Consider the following 18,057-nt stretch of genomic DNA (forward strand, 5'->3'; position numbering starts at 1 on the left):
TCCAATAACTTTCGTTCTCTGTATTCCCAGGCTTTTCACCCATAGCCTACTTCCTTGTGTAAATCTCAACTCAAAAAAAAACAAAAAAAAAAAAAACATTTCCTTCTCTGTTCTCATTCGTTTATTCATTCTTATTCGTTCGTTCGTTCTTCGACCACGTGTTTCTCCCCCATTTCCCCAGATAGTTTTCACTCATTAACCTTCAATGTTTACACTTTCCCCTCAAGTTATGTATTCCGTCATATTTTATAACACCTTTTTCTTCTTCTTCTTTAAAAGGCTGCTTTCGACTTGCTCACCAAATCAATTCATCCCAAAAAAAATATCCATCTCCTATAGTGCCTTTTTTCTACATTCCCTAAACTCTCCTGCACTCCATCCTCCATCCAGCGTCCTTAAACGTATTTTTAACTCGAAGGTCACAAGAAACTCATTTTGCAATAAATGTTCGTTTCCCATAAATCGTACACTTTCAAAAATCCAATCTCACCCCTCCCCTCCAAATCTTCCCCATAACCCCTCCCCTCCAAATCTTCCCCATCACCCATCCCTTTCAAATCTCCCCCCTTGCCCCCTCCCTCCTAAACTACCCCCTCACCCCTCCCCGCCAAGACGCCCCCTCGCCCCTCCCCTCCTAGACTCCTGCCTCACCCCTCCCCTCCAAATCTCCCCCATATCCCATCCCTTTCAAATCCCTCCCCTTGTCCCTTCCCTCCCAAACTCCCCCCTCACCCCTCCCCTTCAAATCTCCCCACCCTCATTGCTTCTCAATTTCCCCCCTCTCACTCCCCCTCCTCAAAGCGTCCTCCCCGCTTCTTCCCCCTTCAAACTCTCACCTCCATCTCCCCCAACCTTCTGCCTCGCTCTTCCCCCTCCTCAAATAACACCTCATTGTGGCTCACCCAATCACCATCAAACCTTTTGTCCGCCCCATCCTTCCCTTTCTCCGAGCTATTCTGAAATCTCTGACACACCTTCAACAGCTCTCCCTACCTTTTCCACCTCTTCCACATCTTACCCTACCCCTCCTCCCCCCTGTTCTGTATCTGATGCTCCCCCTTCCTCTTAATTAACGGTATGGACCTCAAACATCTGGGGCCTTCGTTCAAACTTAACTGATCTCTCCATACAGGTTGCTTCTGTCAAACCAGACGTGATCTGCTTAACAGAAACTTTCCTCCTTTATGATGTCTCTGATTCCATAGTATCTCTCCCGGGCTACTCCCTCCTCCGGTATGATAGACCTGAGCCTCGTCCTGGAGGCGGGGTTGCTATCTTTATCAAAAACTCTCTTCCTCACTCGCCCTGCACTGCACTCTCTCCACCTCACCCCCAGGAATACCTCTGGCTACGGCTTCCCCTTCGCTCCCACCTCTTGTTCATATGTGTGTTGTACCGTCCACCAAACAGTGATGACTCCATCTACATCTCGCTGTCTGATGATATGGACCAACTTCTATCTACTCATCCCAACTCTCTCTTCCTCATATGTGGTGATTTCAACTGTCATCATGCCAGTTGGCTGGGTGTGGGTACCTCTCTCACCAGCCATGGCTCCTCAGCAAAGGACTTCTGCGACTCACTGGGACTGACACAATCTGTCAATTTCCCGACCCGGATCTCAGTCAACGGAACATCTTCTCTTCTGGACTTGGTTATGACTAACTTCCCTGAAAATGTCTGCTGCTCTTCGTCTGCTCCGATCGGATCATCTGATCATGTCCTTGTTAAAGTGGACATCTCTCTGACCATCCTCAGGGAGCCTGCTCAGCGTCGACGAGTCTGGCATTTCACTCAGGCCAACTGGCACGGTCTTCAAGCAGCCATCAATCATCTGGACTGGTCTCCCATCTCTACCACCTCTGACATCAACTCATCCTGGGAATTCTTCCAAAGTAAATTGCTCTCTCTCATGCACAGATTTATCCCATCTCGTCTTCAGTTGTCATACCCTTCCTCCCGTCCATGGTACACGGAATCTTGTGGTGAGGCTGTTGCCCAGAAACAACTTGCCTTCGTCTCCTGGAAAGCAAATCCAACGGAAGGAAATCTCATTTCCTTTCACAAAGCCCGAAACAAGTGTGTGTCCACCCTCAGGAGAGCCAGGAAACAATATCTCTCCATTCTCAAGACCGAACTCTCTTATCTGTCTCCCTCTTCCAAATCCTGGTGGCGTCTGGTCAAATCCGTTTCTGGTGTTTGTTCCCCCTCCATCCCCTCCCTTACCTCAAACGGCTACACAGCTGACTCCGCACGTGAAAAAGCTGAATGCCTCAACTCTGTGTTTGCCTCTAAATCTTGTGTCCCAAACCCATCCCTCTCTGTACCCACCATACCCAGTCGTACCCTGCTGCTCCTGGACTCCGTGTCCTTTCCTCCTGACAAGGTGGAAAAGTTTCTGTCAACCCTCGACTCTGATTCTGCAACTGGACCCGACGGCATCAGCCCACGGGTCCTAAAATCCTGCTCTGCTGCTCTATCTCACCCTCTCTCTGTTCTCTTCACCCTCTCTTTTGCTCAAGGTCAACTGCCATCTGCTTGGAAATCAGCCAACATCACCGCTTTGCACAAAAAAGGTGCAAAAACAGATCCTAGCAACTACAGACCAATCAGCCTTCTCCCAATTATCAGCAAAGTCATGGAATCCATCATTGCTTCGGATATGAAATCTTTCCTCTTCTCCAATGGCTTGATCTCTGATCATCAATTTGGTTTCAGACCAGGTCACTCTACTCTGGACATGCTGCTTCTGCTGTCTCAACAATGGATGGAGGTCCGCAATGCCAAACAGGAAATTAGAGCTGTCTCCCTCGACATATCACGTGCCTTCGACACGGTCTGGCACCCCGCTCTGCTCACCAAACTCTCCTCCTTTGGTATCCATGGAAATCTCCACGCATGGCTGGCGGACTTCCTCTCTAGTCGTCGTCAACGTGTGGCCCTGAATGGGTTTCTCTCATCTCCTCTTCCTGTTCAGGCTGGAGTTCCCCAAGGCAGTGTTCTGGGCCCCGTGCTTTTTCTGGTCTTCATCAATGATCTCTCTGACTCTCTCGAAAATCCTCTCTATCTCTTTGCTGATGACTCCACTCTCTGCCGCTCCATTCCTCTTCCCTCAGATCGGCAGTCTGCTGCCTCCTCACTCTCTGAAGACCTGGACAAAATCACAGACTGGTCAAACAAGTGGAACATGTCTTTCAATCCTGACAAATCTCACACTCTTACTATGTCTCTCCGAAAAGATCGACTGGACAACCCTCCCATCTACTTTCTCAACAATCCTCTCCAAGAAGTTCTGTCGCTCAAGATTTTGGGTCTCACTATCTGCCATGATCTTTCTTGGGAAAACCACATTTCCAAGCTGGCCTCCAAAGCCAGTCGCCGACTGGGCATCCTCCGTCGTGCGAAGTCCTTCCTCGGCACACCTGAGCTCCTCACCACATACAAGGCTTTCATCCGCAGCTCAATGGAATACTGTTCTCCCCTATGGGCCGGTGCTCCTGCCTCACACCTAGCTCGGCTTCACGCTGTTGAAACCAAAGCTTTCAGAATTATTGGAATCTCCCGCGATGAAGCCATCTCTGAGGGCCTTTCACTCACTCACCGCAGGCAGGTAGGTGGTCTTTCTGTCTTCTACCGACTCCTCTCCGGCCTTGCACCCCCAGCTCTCTCTGTGCTCTGTCCCCCAAATATTCCTACAGGTCGCACAAGATCTGCCAGCAACCCTCTGATGGTTAAACTGCCGAAATCTCGGCTCTCTGCTCACCTTCACTCTTTCATTCCTCTTTTCTCCCGCCTCTGGAACAAACTCCCTCACTCCCTTCAATCCCACTCCTCCCTCCAGGTCTTTAAAACAGCTGTTCACCACCATCTCTTATCTTCCCCCATCCAAAACCTTGATCTTTTCTACCCCCGCTAATTCACCCCAGATCCACCTTGTTTGAAATTCCAACTTCTTTCCTGGAAGTCCTGGCAGTGTCCATATGTTTTATACCTCTCCCACCGCCCCCTTCCCACGCCCCCCCCCCCCCCCCCAAAGCCCTCGCCCTCTCTCAGATCTCTCGATGTCTCCATGTCTCTCGGTCCCTGCTCTCAAATGTTGTGTTTGTGTCCTTCCCCCTCTCTCCCCATCTTGTCTACCGCTCCCTCTGTTATATGTTTTATGTGTCGGTTTGTCTTTCTGTGTGATTAATGTTCGCTCTTTCACGAGCCTCGATCTTGTATACAAAAAAAAAAAAAAAAAAAAATTAAAAAATTAAAAAAATATCGAACCGGGCAAGAGCTGGGAGAAAGGGAGGGGCTTCAGGCGTTCCCCGCATCCACACTGCAGCAGGCTTTTCTGTCTACCCATCCCCATCTCACCCCCTCATGCCATATGGGGAAGATGGGGAACCAGCTTCTGACATCTCATCTGGAGAGGCAGGCTCTGTAATTACGTTTGCCTCCAACTGATGGAAAGTTTGGACCACACTACTTGGCAGGCCACAGCATCTATTGGTACAGAATTGGCATCATCTGATTGGGGAACAACATTGTCATTATGTGTGGGGTGGTACACTATTGGTCGGTGGCCAACAGCATGGATGCCTTGATGACAAGGGGAAGATACAAAAAGGTGTGGTCTCTATTCAGTGGAGCTCTCTTTGCTGATGTATAGGTCCGGCTGTGTACTTGGGCTACATGAGCTGCCGACCCAAGCCTGCTGCTCAAGCCTACCACCCAAACCTGCCATTTCATTTGGGACTTCCACTGCCTGCCTGATTCTTTTATCTCATCAGGTTCAAAATGAATGCTTGCGATGCATGTAGGCTCTTTGGGAAATTTATTTATTTCACGATATTGAAAAACTATCGTGATTATTTCTTATCTGTCATCGTCCGCGGTGCCCGCATTAATTTTGGCTCGTGCTTTATAACCTTCACCAGAGAGAGTATTGCATTTGGGTTAGTTTGGTTGTCCACACAATGTGGCAACATAGACCACAATTTATACACGTTATCTTTTTTCAACAGAGTTCCTCTATAAAAGTATGTACAATTAGAAAGTGAGTACGTCTATAAAGTGCGTATGGAACAATTAGAATGTGAGTACATTTATGAAGCAAGTATGGCACAATTAGAATATGAGTACATCCATAAAATACATGCTATGAAACCACACAAAACAAGTCCTAGTGAGAGTCTGTGATCTTTCATTGCTCTTCTATATATATATATAAAGAAAGTTTTTGTTTGTTTGTTTGTTTGTCTGCGCAAGCTAATCTCCTGAACGGTGAAAGGTAGGAGGAAACCTCCAATAAAAAATGTAGGGACGGGCCCCGGGAAGGTTATAGGCTAGGTGGCGAGGCCGGTCGAGGCCGCCTCGGCCGGGCTGGGCCCATTTCGCAATTAAAAGCTGACCTGAATTATAGTAGTCAATCTTCTACGGCCGTAAGTAAAAGCTGAATTACAGTAGTAAATTCATTCAAAAAGAACTAAAAATGTCGGGACGGGCCCCGGGAAGCTTATAGGCTAGGTGGCGAGGCCAGTCGAGGCCGCCTCGGCCGGGCTGGGCCCATTTCACAATTAAAAGCTGAGCTGATTTATAGTGGTCAATCTTCTACGGCCGCGAGTAAAAGCTGAATTATAGTAGTAAATTCATTCAGAAAGAACCCGGGCAACGCCGGGTGCATTCAGCTAGCTCTACATAATTATTTATATTCCTGAAGTCTCTGTGCATCCTCTCCTGCCATCTTTTCCACATGCCGATTCAATTATTGAAAAAACTAGGAGCTTAAATTCGTGTTAATCTGAGGATTGATAACTGACTTTGTTTACACCTCTTGTGGAGTGCAAAGGACATTATCCGCTCAGGAGCGTTTTGTAATGAAATTAACGACCGCCATCCTCAAAGCTTTTGCTTGTATTGTTCCTGCGTTTGTTTCACGATGGTTTTGTATTATATAATTGATATGGTTCAACATACTGATATGGTTCCCACGATGTGCATGGTTCCCGCGTGGCTGTGGTTAAAGAGATTGACGTGTGGGCTCTAAGTATAACATTTACATTCAGTTTGGTTCGGTAATGTCAAATACATAATGCAGGTGAAAGATTCTATGTCTGTTGCAAATAATTGTACAGGTAATGTGAAGAAAGAAGAAGAAAAGAATAAATTGATGACAACTGTAATATTGCAGTTATAATGAATTATCACATGATAATCTGTGATTATCCTGATCCAAGCATGCAGCTTGAAGCATCATAGTGTATTTAAACTTTCAAGCAAATTCCTTGGGAAATACCAAGACAGACAGGACACTTTGAATGGATTGTACACTTGAAGTATTGTGTGAGGAAGGTTGGGAAGGAAAGGTGAATGCATGTGGGTTATGGGAATGGCATATGGGTGTTGCTGTTGACGAGTTGCCCCAATAGGGGAAGTGAGAGTTAAGATGCAAATGGCAACAAATATTCCAAGCATACCACATTGATTCCTGAGAGCATCTGGGAAGCATGGACGACCAGCGAGATTATGAGTGGCTGACGCAAAGATGGTATGCAGAAGAGGTTACAAAAAGAGACAGGCTTTTGCTGTTCCAAGGCATGCCGTTCCTTTAACATGTCCTTTATTTCTGTTTCCACGTCCGTCGTGCCACGCAGGCGCACAAGAACTGAGGAAAGTGCAATGGTAGTGTGTTAAGGAGAAACATGCAACAATGATCAGATGTGTAATCATTCCTCTAATATAAATTAATATCAAAACCAAAATGTTTCAGGGATAATAAACTCCATAATAAAATGGTATAGATATGTAATATGTTAAACACATGTGTGTGTGTGTATATATATATATATATATATATATATATACACACAGTGCATTCAGACCCCTTCACTTTTTTCACATTTTGTTATGTTGCAGCCTTATGCTAAAATCGTTTAAATTCATTTTTTCCCCTCATCAATCTACACTCAATACCCCCATAATGACAAAGAGAAAACAGTTTTGCAAATTTATTAAAAAGAAAAAACAGAAATATCACATTGACAAGTATTCAGACCCTTAACTCAGTACTTAGTTGAAGCACCTTTGGCAGCGATTACAGCCTCGAGTATTTTTGGGTATGACGCGACAAGCTTTGCACACCTGGATTTGGGGATTTTCTGCCATTTGCTCTCAAGTTCTGTCAGGTTGGATGGGGACCGTCGGTGGACAGCCATTTTCAGGTCTCTCCAGAGATGTTCGATTGGGTTCAAATCAGGGCGCTGGCTGGGCCACTCAAGGACCTTCACAGAGTTGTCCCTAAACCACTCTTGCATTGTCCTGGCTGTGTGCTTAGGGTCATTGTCCTGTTGGAAGGTGAACCTTCGACCCAGTCTGAGGTCCTGAGCGCTCTGTTTCAGGTTTTCATTAAGGATATCTCTGTACTTTGCTCCGTTCATTGTTCCCTCAACCCTGACCAGTCCCCCAGTGTCTGCTGCTGAAAAACACCCCCAACACATGATGCTGCCACCACCATGCTTCACCGTTGGGATGGTATTGGGCAGGTGATGAGCGGTGCCTGGTTTCCTCCAGACATGACGCTTAGAATTGAAGCCAAACACAGTTCAATCTTTGTTTCATCAGACCACAGAATCTTGTTTCTCACAGTCTGAGAGTCCTTTCGGTGCTTTTTTGCAAACTCCAAGCGGGCTTTCATGTGTCTTTCACTGAGGAGAGGCTTCCGTCTGGCCACTCTGCCATAAAGCCCAGATCGGTGGAGTGTTGCAGTGATGGTTGTCCTTCTGGAAGTTTCTCCCATCTCCACACAGGATCTCTGGCGCTCAGCCAGAGTGACCATCGGGTTATTGGTCACCTCTCTTACCAAGGCCCTTCTCCCCCGATTGCTCAGTTTGGCCGGGCGGCCAGCTTGAGGAAGAGTCCTGGTTGTTCCAAAATTCTTCCATTTAAGAATTATGGAGGCCACTGTGCTCTTGGGAACATTCAATGCAGCAGAAATTTTTTGTAGGCTTCCCCAGATCTGTGCCTCAACACAATCCTGTCTCTGAGCTCTGCAGGCAGTTCCTTCGACCTCATGGCTTGGTTTTTGCTCTGATATGCATTGTCAGTTGTGAGAACTTATATAGACAGGTGTGTGCCTTTCCAAATCGTGTCCAATCAATTGAATTTACCACAGGTGGACTCCAATCAAGGTGTAGAAACATCTCAAAGATGATCAAGAGAAATGGGAGGCACTTGAGCTAAATTTCAAGTGTCATAGCAAAGGGTCTGAATACTTATGTCAATGTGATATTTCAGTTTTTTCTTTTTAATAAATTTGCAAAACTTTCTAAAATCCTGTTTTCTCTTTGTCATGATGGGGTGTTGAGTGTAGATTGATGAGGGCAAAAAATTATTTTAAACGATTTCAGCATAAGGCTGAAACATAACAAAATGTGAAAAAAGTGAAGGGGTTTGAATACTTTCTGAATGCACTGTATATACAGCCACGTGAAAAAGTAAGAACACCCCATGTAAAGTTTTCACTTTTTCAACATATTTCAACATACAGCTATTTGATCTTCATTTCAACAATATTGATAGATAAAGGTGATATAATATAACAAATATACTTTTTGTTATACTAAACTAAACTAAATATGCTAAACATACCAATTACTGGTATGTTTAGGGTCATTGTTGTTGTTTCTGTATCTGTTGGTATCAACATACCATCTGTTGTTGTTTCCCTCCTCTCTCAACTGTTCTTTTTGTCCTGATGTGTTCAGTGTCGTAATATGAGTGAGCTCTTACACGAGCCTCGACTTTGTATACAAAAAATAAAAAATAAAAAAAATAAAAAATTGTCATGTTGCAAGGTCTACCTTCGGTTGAGCTTCAACTTTCCGATATATGGCCTCACATTATCCTCAAGCACCCTCTGGTACAATGAAGAATTCATAGTGGATTCTATGATGGTGAGCTGCCCAGGCCCTGATGCAGCAAAGCTGCCCCAAACCATAATATTTCCACCACCATGCTTTACAGTTGGTATCAGGTTCTTGTGGTCAAATGCTGTCTTTGGTTTTCGCCAAACATGTCTTCTGGTACTGTGGCCAAATAGCTCTACCTGTGACTCATCTGTCCAGAGAACATTGCTCCAGAAGTGCTGGTCTTTGCCTAGGTGTTCATTGGCAAACTTTAGTCTTGCCCTGATGTTCTTTCTGGACAGCAAAGGTTTCCTCCTGGCACACCTCCCATGTAGATCAAATTTGTGCAGCCTCATTCTAATGGTAGACTCGTGCACTTTGACAACAGTGGCAAGAGCTATCTGTCGGTGCAGTCAAAAGCGCCACGGACATTCTGGGGTTCTTAGAGACTTCTTTCAGCATCTTGCGGTCTGCTCTCGGGCTGAACTTGCTAGGGTGTCCTGGCCTGAACAAGTTGGCAGTTGTTTGGAATCTTCTCCACTTGTTGATGATCTTCCGGACAGTCGCATGATTGATTTCAAATTGTATGGAGATCTTTTTAAATTCATTCCCAGTCTCGTAGGCATCTATAACCTTTTTTCTGAAGGCCTCGAAGAGCTCTTTTGATCTAGGCATGGTGACGCCGCACACTTCAACAACATAGAGCAAACCAAACTAAATGTCTGAGGTTTAAATAAGACAGGTTCCTCCAAGATCCTCTCTAACAATGTTCTAATCATTTGCACCTGAGCTGGTGCACCTGATTCTAATTTTAGGTATTTGAAGTAGTGATAAATGTAGGGGTGTACTTACTTTTTCCACATGCAAAATTTGCATTTATGTTTATTTAAATTATACAATGGACTACAAAATGTAAATGTTTCATGATATTTGTTATGTTATATCACCTTTATCTGTCAATATTGTTGAAATGAAGATCAAATAGCTGTATGTTGAAATATGTTGAAAAAGTCAAAACTTTACATGGGGTGTACTTACTTTTTCACGTGACTGTATATATATATATATATATATATATATATATATATATATATATATATATAGATACACACACACACATAATACAGTGCATTCAGAAAGTATATAGACATATATACACACACACACACACACACACACACACACACACACACACACACACACACACACACACACACACACACACACACACACACACACACACACACACACACACACGTATATACATGTTTAAAGTGTGCGTGCACATGTAGTACGACATCTACTACTACTACATTTAAAGTGCACGTGTACGTGCCCCGCCCACCCGTCAACGCCGTGTACTTCTGCTGGTAACTAATAAAATAAAAACGAATAAATATCTCAGTAATTTCCTGAAACTCGGTGAAATTCGATGAAATTCCCTCGTTGAATTCACTCGGTTTCTCGGTGAAAATTTTCCTTTGGGCGGTGTATAATCGCTCCGAACGAAATATATCTCAGCAATTTCCCGTCTCTTAATTTATTTATTTTACATATGTGAATGACACGTCCATGCACACGTGAAATGGAGTTTGTTTTTGCACACGTGAAATGAACACGTGAACCTTTACTTCCGGATAATGATGTTGAATGAAATAAGAACGAAGAAATATATGTCGGCATCATTGTTGACGTTTTTGTGACGACTGTCATCAAACGGAAAAGTAATATATCTTAACAGAAAAGAAAAAGCGAATTTTTAATATATGTCGACATTTCCCCCTTCTGTTATTTTAGGCGGTGTATGATACATCGTGGTGCGATTTTAAAAAATATATCTCGGCATTTTCCCATGTGTGCATGAATGTTCTCAATTATTGCTGACACCGAGTCTAAAACCATCGATACAAATAAAATCAGATGGTGAATTCGAGATAAAATCGTGAGGGTGACTCAATGAATGGGCTTTATTTTACAGGCCTTTGAAAATTCATTTGTTCTATAAACAGTAACTTTCATCGGATTTTATTCCCGTTTTTTTTCAACCGAGTCTAAAACCATGTTAGCGACTGTTAAAAATGAAATGATATATCGAATTAGAGTTGAAATAAAACTGAGAGAGAGCAAGACACCACGGGCCTACAAAACAGGCCTCAAAGCTATGCGAGGAAAGAAAATGGTGGATATTTGTTTTTGATGCCTCTCCCAGAATGGGTGGAGCTATTCTCTCAACGGAGTAAGCCACACCCCCGGAAAGACGCCCGACAGGATCACCTGCGGCGATTATAATATAGATACACTTACATAGAATCAAAGCGCCACGGATAATTGTTGTAGGGGATTCAGCAGCCAACCTCATGATTCCTTCGAGAGATTCATCCATCCCTCCGAGATAATCCATCCCTCCTTCCTCTCATCCATCCATCCCTCCAATCACTGATCACAGAAAAGACAATCAGTGAATGTGTACAATCTCTGTGTCTGCGTTATGGTTCCCAATTGTATGTCACTCTGGGTAATCTGGATTGACGTGATCAATGATGGTCATTGAAACATCTACCATGTTTTATGTGTGGGTTGTATACACAGTATAAAATTACTTACTGGCTAACTATTTATAATGTATGCAGATCTGGTGACGTTTTGCCACTCCTTCCATACCCTTATTGCGATTCTAAAGTTAACTTAAATTCTCAGGAAGTATATGAGAGTACAACGCTGCATTTCTAACGATACTATTTTTGCCTAATGGTTGCTTCAAGGCCTTAAAGCTTAAACGCACTCTCAAATATGCCCTCACCGACATGTAAAAGTTTCTTTGTTATTTAAACGCGCGTGATTAGGTTTTGATCGTGCATTAGACAAACACTCCTCGGTGATAGGTGATTAACTTTGAACAGGTGATCGCACGATGAGCGAACGCCTTTAACTCTTAAACGCCTTTCGTAAATTTGGCCCTTAGACTTTATTAAACCATCAAGGGAGTGTATGGTGTGTGTGAGGTGTAGTCCATCTGTACCCTTGTGAGCCGCACAACCATATCAGCATGCATGTGTGCAAGAATCACCGTCTCCCACTGCTGTGAAAATCTTACTTATGCCTCCAAAAAGCTGGTATCTAGTGGTACCAGCGAGCACACATTGGGATCTCACCTAGGCTGGTGTGTCAGACTAAGTGAGGGGAACAGCAACTTTGTAAGATTCTGTGCAAGGGAGATCACCCTTAAGTGCATGAAGCCTGGACCAGCGGAAGAGCCAAAATAACTCATTACTCAGAGTCAATGGCTCAAGAGGCACAACAGCAAGATGTGTGACACATTTAGGGCAGAGTCATAATTCTTAAAGACAAATGGCCAGTCACCTTGGAAGAGTCTGGGGACTCACCAAGTATTACCCATAGTTCGGCATGAAATCTCATAGCATAGATATTTTTATTGATGTAGGCAGACCTGGGCCCCCTGTGGTGAAGTCTTCTTTAAAAAGGAACAGGGAATAAGAGGACCTGCGAGGAAGTAGGAATAGTCATGTGAGTGATTTGGTATCGACATTTTAGGATTGGCAGAAGTGAGGTGGCTATAATCTGGGAAAATAGATAACATGAAAGCATGTGTTGATCTTCTCAGGTGGCAGTGAACATGAGAATGTAGTTGGAATAGTAATGACAAAGGAGGTAGCAGGAAACCATGCAGGGTTATACATGGATGGAAGAACCATGCAGGGTGACAAGGAAATGACAGGAAGGCATTGGGAACTGATGAAACGGAGCATGAAACATGCAGTAACTGAGGTTGTTCTGAAGAAAAAGAGGAGGAAATAACAACAGTGGCTGACCGATGAAATACTAGATCTGATGGAGAAAAGGACACAGGAAAAGAACAATAAAGAATAATATGACAAAACAGAAAAGCAGATATCAAAAGCATGTAGAGGCCAAGGAAAAGTGGCATGAAGACTGTTGCAAGGAAATATAATAATTGGAGAAAATGCACAATATGAGAGCATTGCATGAGAAAATTAATACACTGGTAGATAAGAAGAAAATAATAACTACATATGGTGGAGCAAGGAAGGAGACAACCTCTTGAAAAAGAAAGTGTACAGAAACGATGGGTGGAGTACATCAGTGAACTGAATGATGATGAAGCCAACAGTGAAGTAGCATCATCAGAGGGGAAGAGTAGGACCAGAGATAATTGAGGCAGACGTCAGTGCGATGATCGCAAAGGTGAAAGAAAGGAAATCACCTGGAATTGTGATATGCCAGCAGAATGTCAGAAAAACCCTGAATGATGAGATACTGACAGACCTTTGAAACAAAATTTACAGAGGAGGATTCCTACCCGAGGATCTTATGCAGTCAGTGTTTATTAAGATACCAAAGAAACCAAAGGCTCGAGAATCTTCAGAAAATATACCAATAAGAGTTGTGTGATGAAAATGATTTTAATAATAATTTTGGAAATAAATGATCAGACTAGAGAAACAGATATAGATTATAGGCAGCAAGGATTTAGACCAAATAAAGGAACAAGAGAGGGCATCTTTAATATGAGAGTAGTCATTGAAAGATACCCGGAAGTCAAAAACATGTGTATGTGTGCTTTATAGTTTACTAGCAACGGTACCCGCCCTACGGGCGGGGCTTCAATTGGGAGGCCCAAATGAAAAGGCAAAACATCAGAAATTGAAGGCTTCTTTTTTTTTTTCAAACGATTTATATCAACATCCGTTAAATCGTATCACATGCAAATCATGAAAATCGAAACAGTATTTGAAGAATTTCAATAAAAGCCACATCACTGTTCATATCGGTAAATATTGTTCCATTGTGTTTGGAAAAACTGGAAAATTGGAAAAAAATTGGAAAAACAATTTCGCCTATTTTACTCCAGGGGGTCCCAGGATTATCCACCCAAAATTTTGTTGCGATTGCTTCAGCCATTTTTGCTGTACCTGGGAACAGACAGACAGACATTTGGTGAATTATAGTAAGATGAGAAGGCGTTTGATAGAGTTTATCATCAGAAAATATTGGGGTGCTTAGACAAAGTTGAAATCGACAGAAATAACAAAAGGTTAATTGAGAACCTATACTGGAATCAATCAGCAGTGGTGAGACTTGTTATCGGTGTTAGAAAGTCTCTGATGTTATGCGTACGATATACGTGAACGTTTCCTGCTTTGCTTATGAATGTTTTCTTGCAATATGTTGATGCCATGTTGCTGTAGTGCGAGCCTGTAATTCTTACTTTTTTCTCTTAATTTGCACCGGAAAGGGAGGAGACTTCCGGCTTCTTGCTGATGGCTCGTGTGAGCGAGTTGATTGCCGCCATCTTTGCCTTGTTTTATTAAATGTTGTGCCGAAAGGGGGTTTAGTGTCTCGTCCTGTCCGAACCGTTTGATCACGGCCCTTTTCCTGGATCCACTGTTCTCTATTATCCTCCGTATTAGCTAGCCTTTACCGTAGGATTCCCGAGCCTACTTCTCATGGTCCTTTGAGCCGGATAACGAACAGCTGGACAAGGAAATCATGGACGAGAATATCGCCGCGACCCTGACTGCCGATTGTACTCAAACAGCAGACAATACCAGCGACATTATCCTGGTTAGTCCTTTAACCACTCGTGGCACAAATCCATTTGTCTCTGTTTTGGTGGCCGCCGTCAGCCCCGCGCCTGTATTAGCCACCGAATTACCGGATCCGGCTATCATCAGCACTGGCAATGAATTAACGGTGTCTTCCCGACCCGAAAGGAATATACGTATCCCTGAACGTTTGAAAGACTATGTTCTTAACTACGTACCTTCAAACACGAGTGGTTCTTCCCTTAATCAGGAGTGTGGGCTGAGTTCTTCTTACCGACGACATTCGTCAGGAAGCCACCGACCAAAGACTGCCTCACTATGCAGTGCACATAGCTCACGACGCAGCCATTGTTCCGGCTACAGCCGTACATCCATTACATCCCAATTCAGTGGTATACAATCGGCTATTCTAATGAAAAAACGAAAACAGTATGAACTGGAGGAACTAACATGTCAAGTTGGGGAGGATGAGAGAGCTGAGAAACATGGACAACAGCTGCAGGATGAAGTCCTTCAGGCTCAGGAGATGGAGCGCCAGGCTCTGAGGGAACGCGAGGCCTTGTCCGTCCAGCTAACAAGACAGAGACGTCTGAGGAAGGCCGAACAGGAACTGGAGGAAGCACGGTTGATAGTGTCGTTCTTCGATGCAGGAAATGAAGCGCCTACCTCTCCAACCGGGCGTCCAACCGTTACCGCCCAGCATACAATTCTGCACGGTGGTGGAGCGTCATGTACTCCCTCAGTTCAACCAAACAAACCATTGCCAACGCAGCTGCCGCTACTGTGGCCAGAGCCGGAAATTGCCATCACTGCCGACCTACAATCCACATCCACTCCTCGATTAATCATTCATGACAATCCATCACCGAAAGAGAAGGTGAAGCAAACTCATCCAACTGCATATTCATCCGCCACCACAGCTCCATTCCAAGCTTCAAATTTTCATCCTAACATGTTACCACGTCATCATGCACCCTATCTACCACCCTCGACTTCACCACATGGGCATCCAGTTCACCCATCTGAGAAACCTGCAACACCCAACCTCATGGACCTATTAATAGCTTCATCCTATGGTGTACCAAAACCGAGTCTGCCTTATTTCCAGAGTGGCAGAGAAAGTGACTTTGCCCTTCTCAAGCTTGCATTGGATAGCCTGATAAGTAACCACACCTACTTGTCAGAGGAGTACAAATATCAAGTACTCTTAACCCATCTTAAGCTACCAAGTGCATACAAGCTTGCTCAGGCCTACATGCATGATCCGAAGCCATACACGGTGGCCTTACGGGCCCTGCAAGACAAGTATGGACAGCCAAGGCAACTCGTACAGAGCGAAATTGGTGCCATCATGAACATGGCACCAGTGAGGACTGGAGATGCAGAGGCCTTTGAAGAATTTGCTCTCGCAGTGCACTCTTGTGGGTATGTTACAATACCTAGAGGGTGAGCATGGATTTGAACTACGATGTGGCTCAGATGTAGACAGGCTAATTAGCAAACTGCCACCGAGCTATCGTGATGGATTCATTGAGCACTGCATTAACCAAGGACTTTTAAATGCAGATTCTAATCAGACCTACACGTTGCACCATCTGGCAGCTTGGCTGCAGGCGAAGGCCCGAGCTAAACGTATAGCAAACCAAGCTGTTGTCCTCTACAAATGTGAGGGCCAGGGATTAGAGAGAAAGGAACAGCATTCTTCATCTTTCAAGAAGAAAGAATCAGAGGCCTCGGTGTTTCACAACTCTGAGTCACCAATAGCTGGCACAAGGCCACAGCCATTGTGTAATGTTTCTTCAACAACCAAGACCAAGCCTTATTGTCCTCATTGTGACACCAGTGATCATTACCTCGGTTCCTGTGTGGAATTCAAGAAGCTTTCCACAGACCATATTATTAAGTGGATAAGGGAACATGAACGTTGCTGGAGGTGCGGTCGGTCACACCCAGCTGATCGCTGTACACTTAGGAAGCCATGCGTTGCTTGCAACGAGTTGCACCTAACCATCCTACATGATGCAGCGCAGAGATCCAGCGATACCGTCCTAATGACAGGCTCCGCACCATTTGCAGTGTACCTTGACAAGCCTTCCCGTCCACATGATGTCTTGTTAAAGGTCGTAAGGGTGCTTCTTCATGGCCCACAAGGGTCCATAGAGACCTATGCCATTCTAGACGATGGTTCAGAAAGCACGATGCTTTTGAATTCAATAACGGAGCGGCTGAACCTGGTGGGTAAACCTGAAGCATTACTGCTCAAGACAGTGCGAGAAGATACGTTGCAGTATACCGGGGCTTCTGTCAAGCTTCAGATATCATCGGTCGAGAACCCGAACCAGAGGTATGGGATAGATGCAGCATTCACTGCCACAATGCTGCGCTTATCTGAGTATTCGTACCCAGTGGCCGATCTTCAGAAACGGCACCCCCACCTAGCTGGGATACCACTCCCTTTGATTAACAAGGCTCAACCAACAATATTGATCAGGTCAGACTATCCGCACCTCATCTTACCAAAGCAACCTGTGCGATTTGGCCCCAAGGGTGCTCCAGTACCAGTTTGTACCAACCTGGGCTGGTCACTACAAGGACCGGTCAGCGTACTAGAGCAAAGTGATGTGACTGAGCTCCGGAAGTCAACCTTCTGTGGAACAATGTCGGTGGACATACAGGCCTTACCTGACCCTTCACAGTCCAAGATTTGGAACGCTCTGGTTGTGGCTGCACAGCAGTGTCCCAACGGGGTGGCCTACAATCAAGACTCTCCTACCTTAAGCCCTCACCAGCATGGGGAGATAGAGAAACTTCTGCTTCAATGCTCACAGCACAATAGTTTTCCGGACGAAGTCCAGATACTTGCCACGGGTAGGGATTTACCCATCAGAGGTCGACTGGCATCTCTCTCACCTGAATATGACCGAACCCTTGGTCTCATCAGAGTAGGAGGAAGACTACGCCGTGTGGATGTCCTTACACAAGATGCTGTGCATCCTATTGTTTTAGATCCTCATCACCCAGTAACCAAGCTCCTCATTCAAGAATGTGATGACCAACCGCTTCACTGTGGTCCGGAAAGAATTCTCGCTGAAGTACGTCGCGCAGGTACGGGATTCTGCGTGGTCGAGAGGCTATTCGTCGACACCAACATCAATGCCACGAGTGCCGAAGATGGTGTGCCAATCCAGAGGTGCCAAGGTTGGCTGATCTACCCCTTGCTCGGTTACGGCTATACAAGCCTGCCTTCTACTCTACTGGAGTGGACTGCTTCGGTCCTTTCACCATAAAAATTGGAAGAGGAACGGAGAAGCGCTGGGGTATAATCTTCAAGTGCCTCGCTACCCGCAGCGTACATCTGGACCTCCTGGAGGGCCTTGATGCTGATGCCTTCCTAATGTCAGTCCGTCGCCTCATCGCCCGTAGAGGGAAACCTCACGAGACCTTTCCGGGCTCCGATGGCCGTGCTCGAACTGCCAGCGTTCAAGTTCGTGGCAAGAACTATGTTCGACCACTTGCTAAATTGATCCGGCTGTCGAAGCTTGAAGGTGATGGGTGAGGGGTGAATGGACTGAAAGACTTTCCCT

At 44.9% G+C, this 18,057-nt stretch overlaps 1 protein-coding gene across 19 annotated transcripts in view; it reads right to left on the minus strand.

The window, feature by feature from the left end:
- Window positions 1-18,057, minus strand: part of LOC137430027 (solute carrier family 2, facilitated glucose transporter member 1) — a 179,528-nt gene that overhangs the window by 28,534 nt on the left and 132,937 nt on the right. For all 19 annotated transcript variants that reach the window (XM_078780070.1, XM_078780080.1, XM_078780069.1 and 16 more), the window contains one exon: window positions 6,462-6,649. In XM_078780070.1, coding sequence (XP_078636196.1) covers window positions 6,462-6,649 — 188 coding nt within the window. The remainder of the gene's footprint in view (window positions 1-6,461; window positions 6,650-18,057) is intronic.

The sequence above is a fragment of the Myxine glutinosa genome, chromosome 6 (assembly GCF_964187855.1).
Source record: "Myxine glutinosa chromosome 6, kmMyxGlut1.1, whole genome shotgun sequence".
In the NCBI taxonomy this organism is placed as follows: Eukaryota; Metazoa; Chordata; class Myxini; order Myxiniformes; family Myxinidae; genus Myxine; species Myxine glutinosa.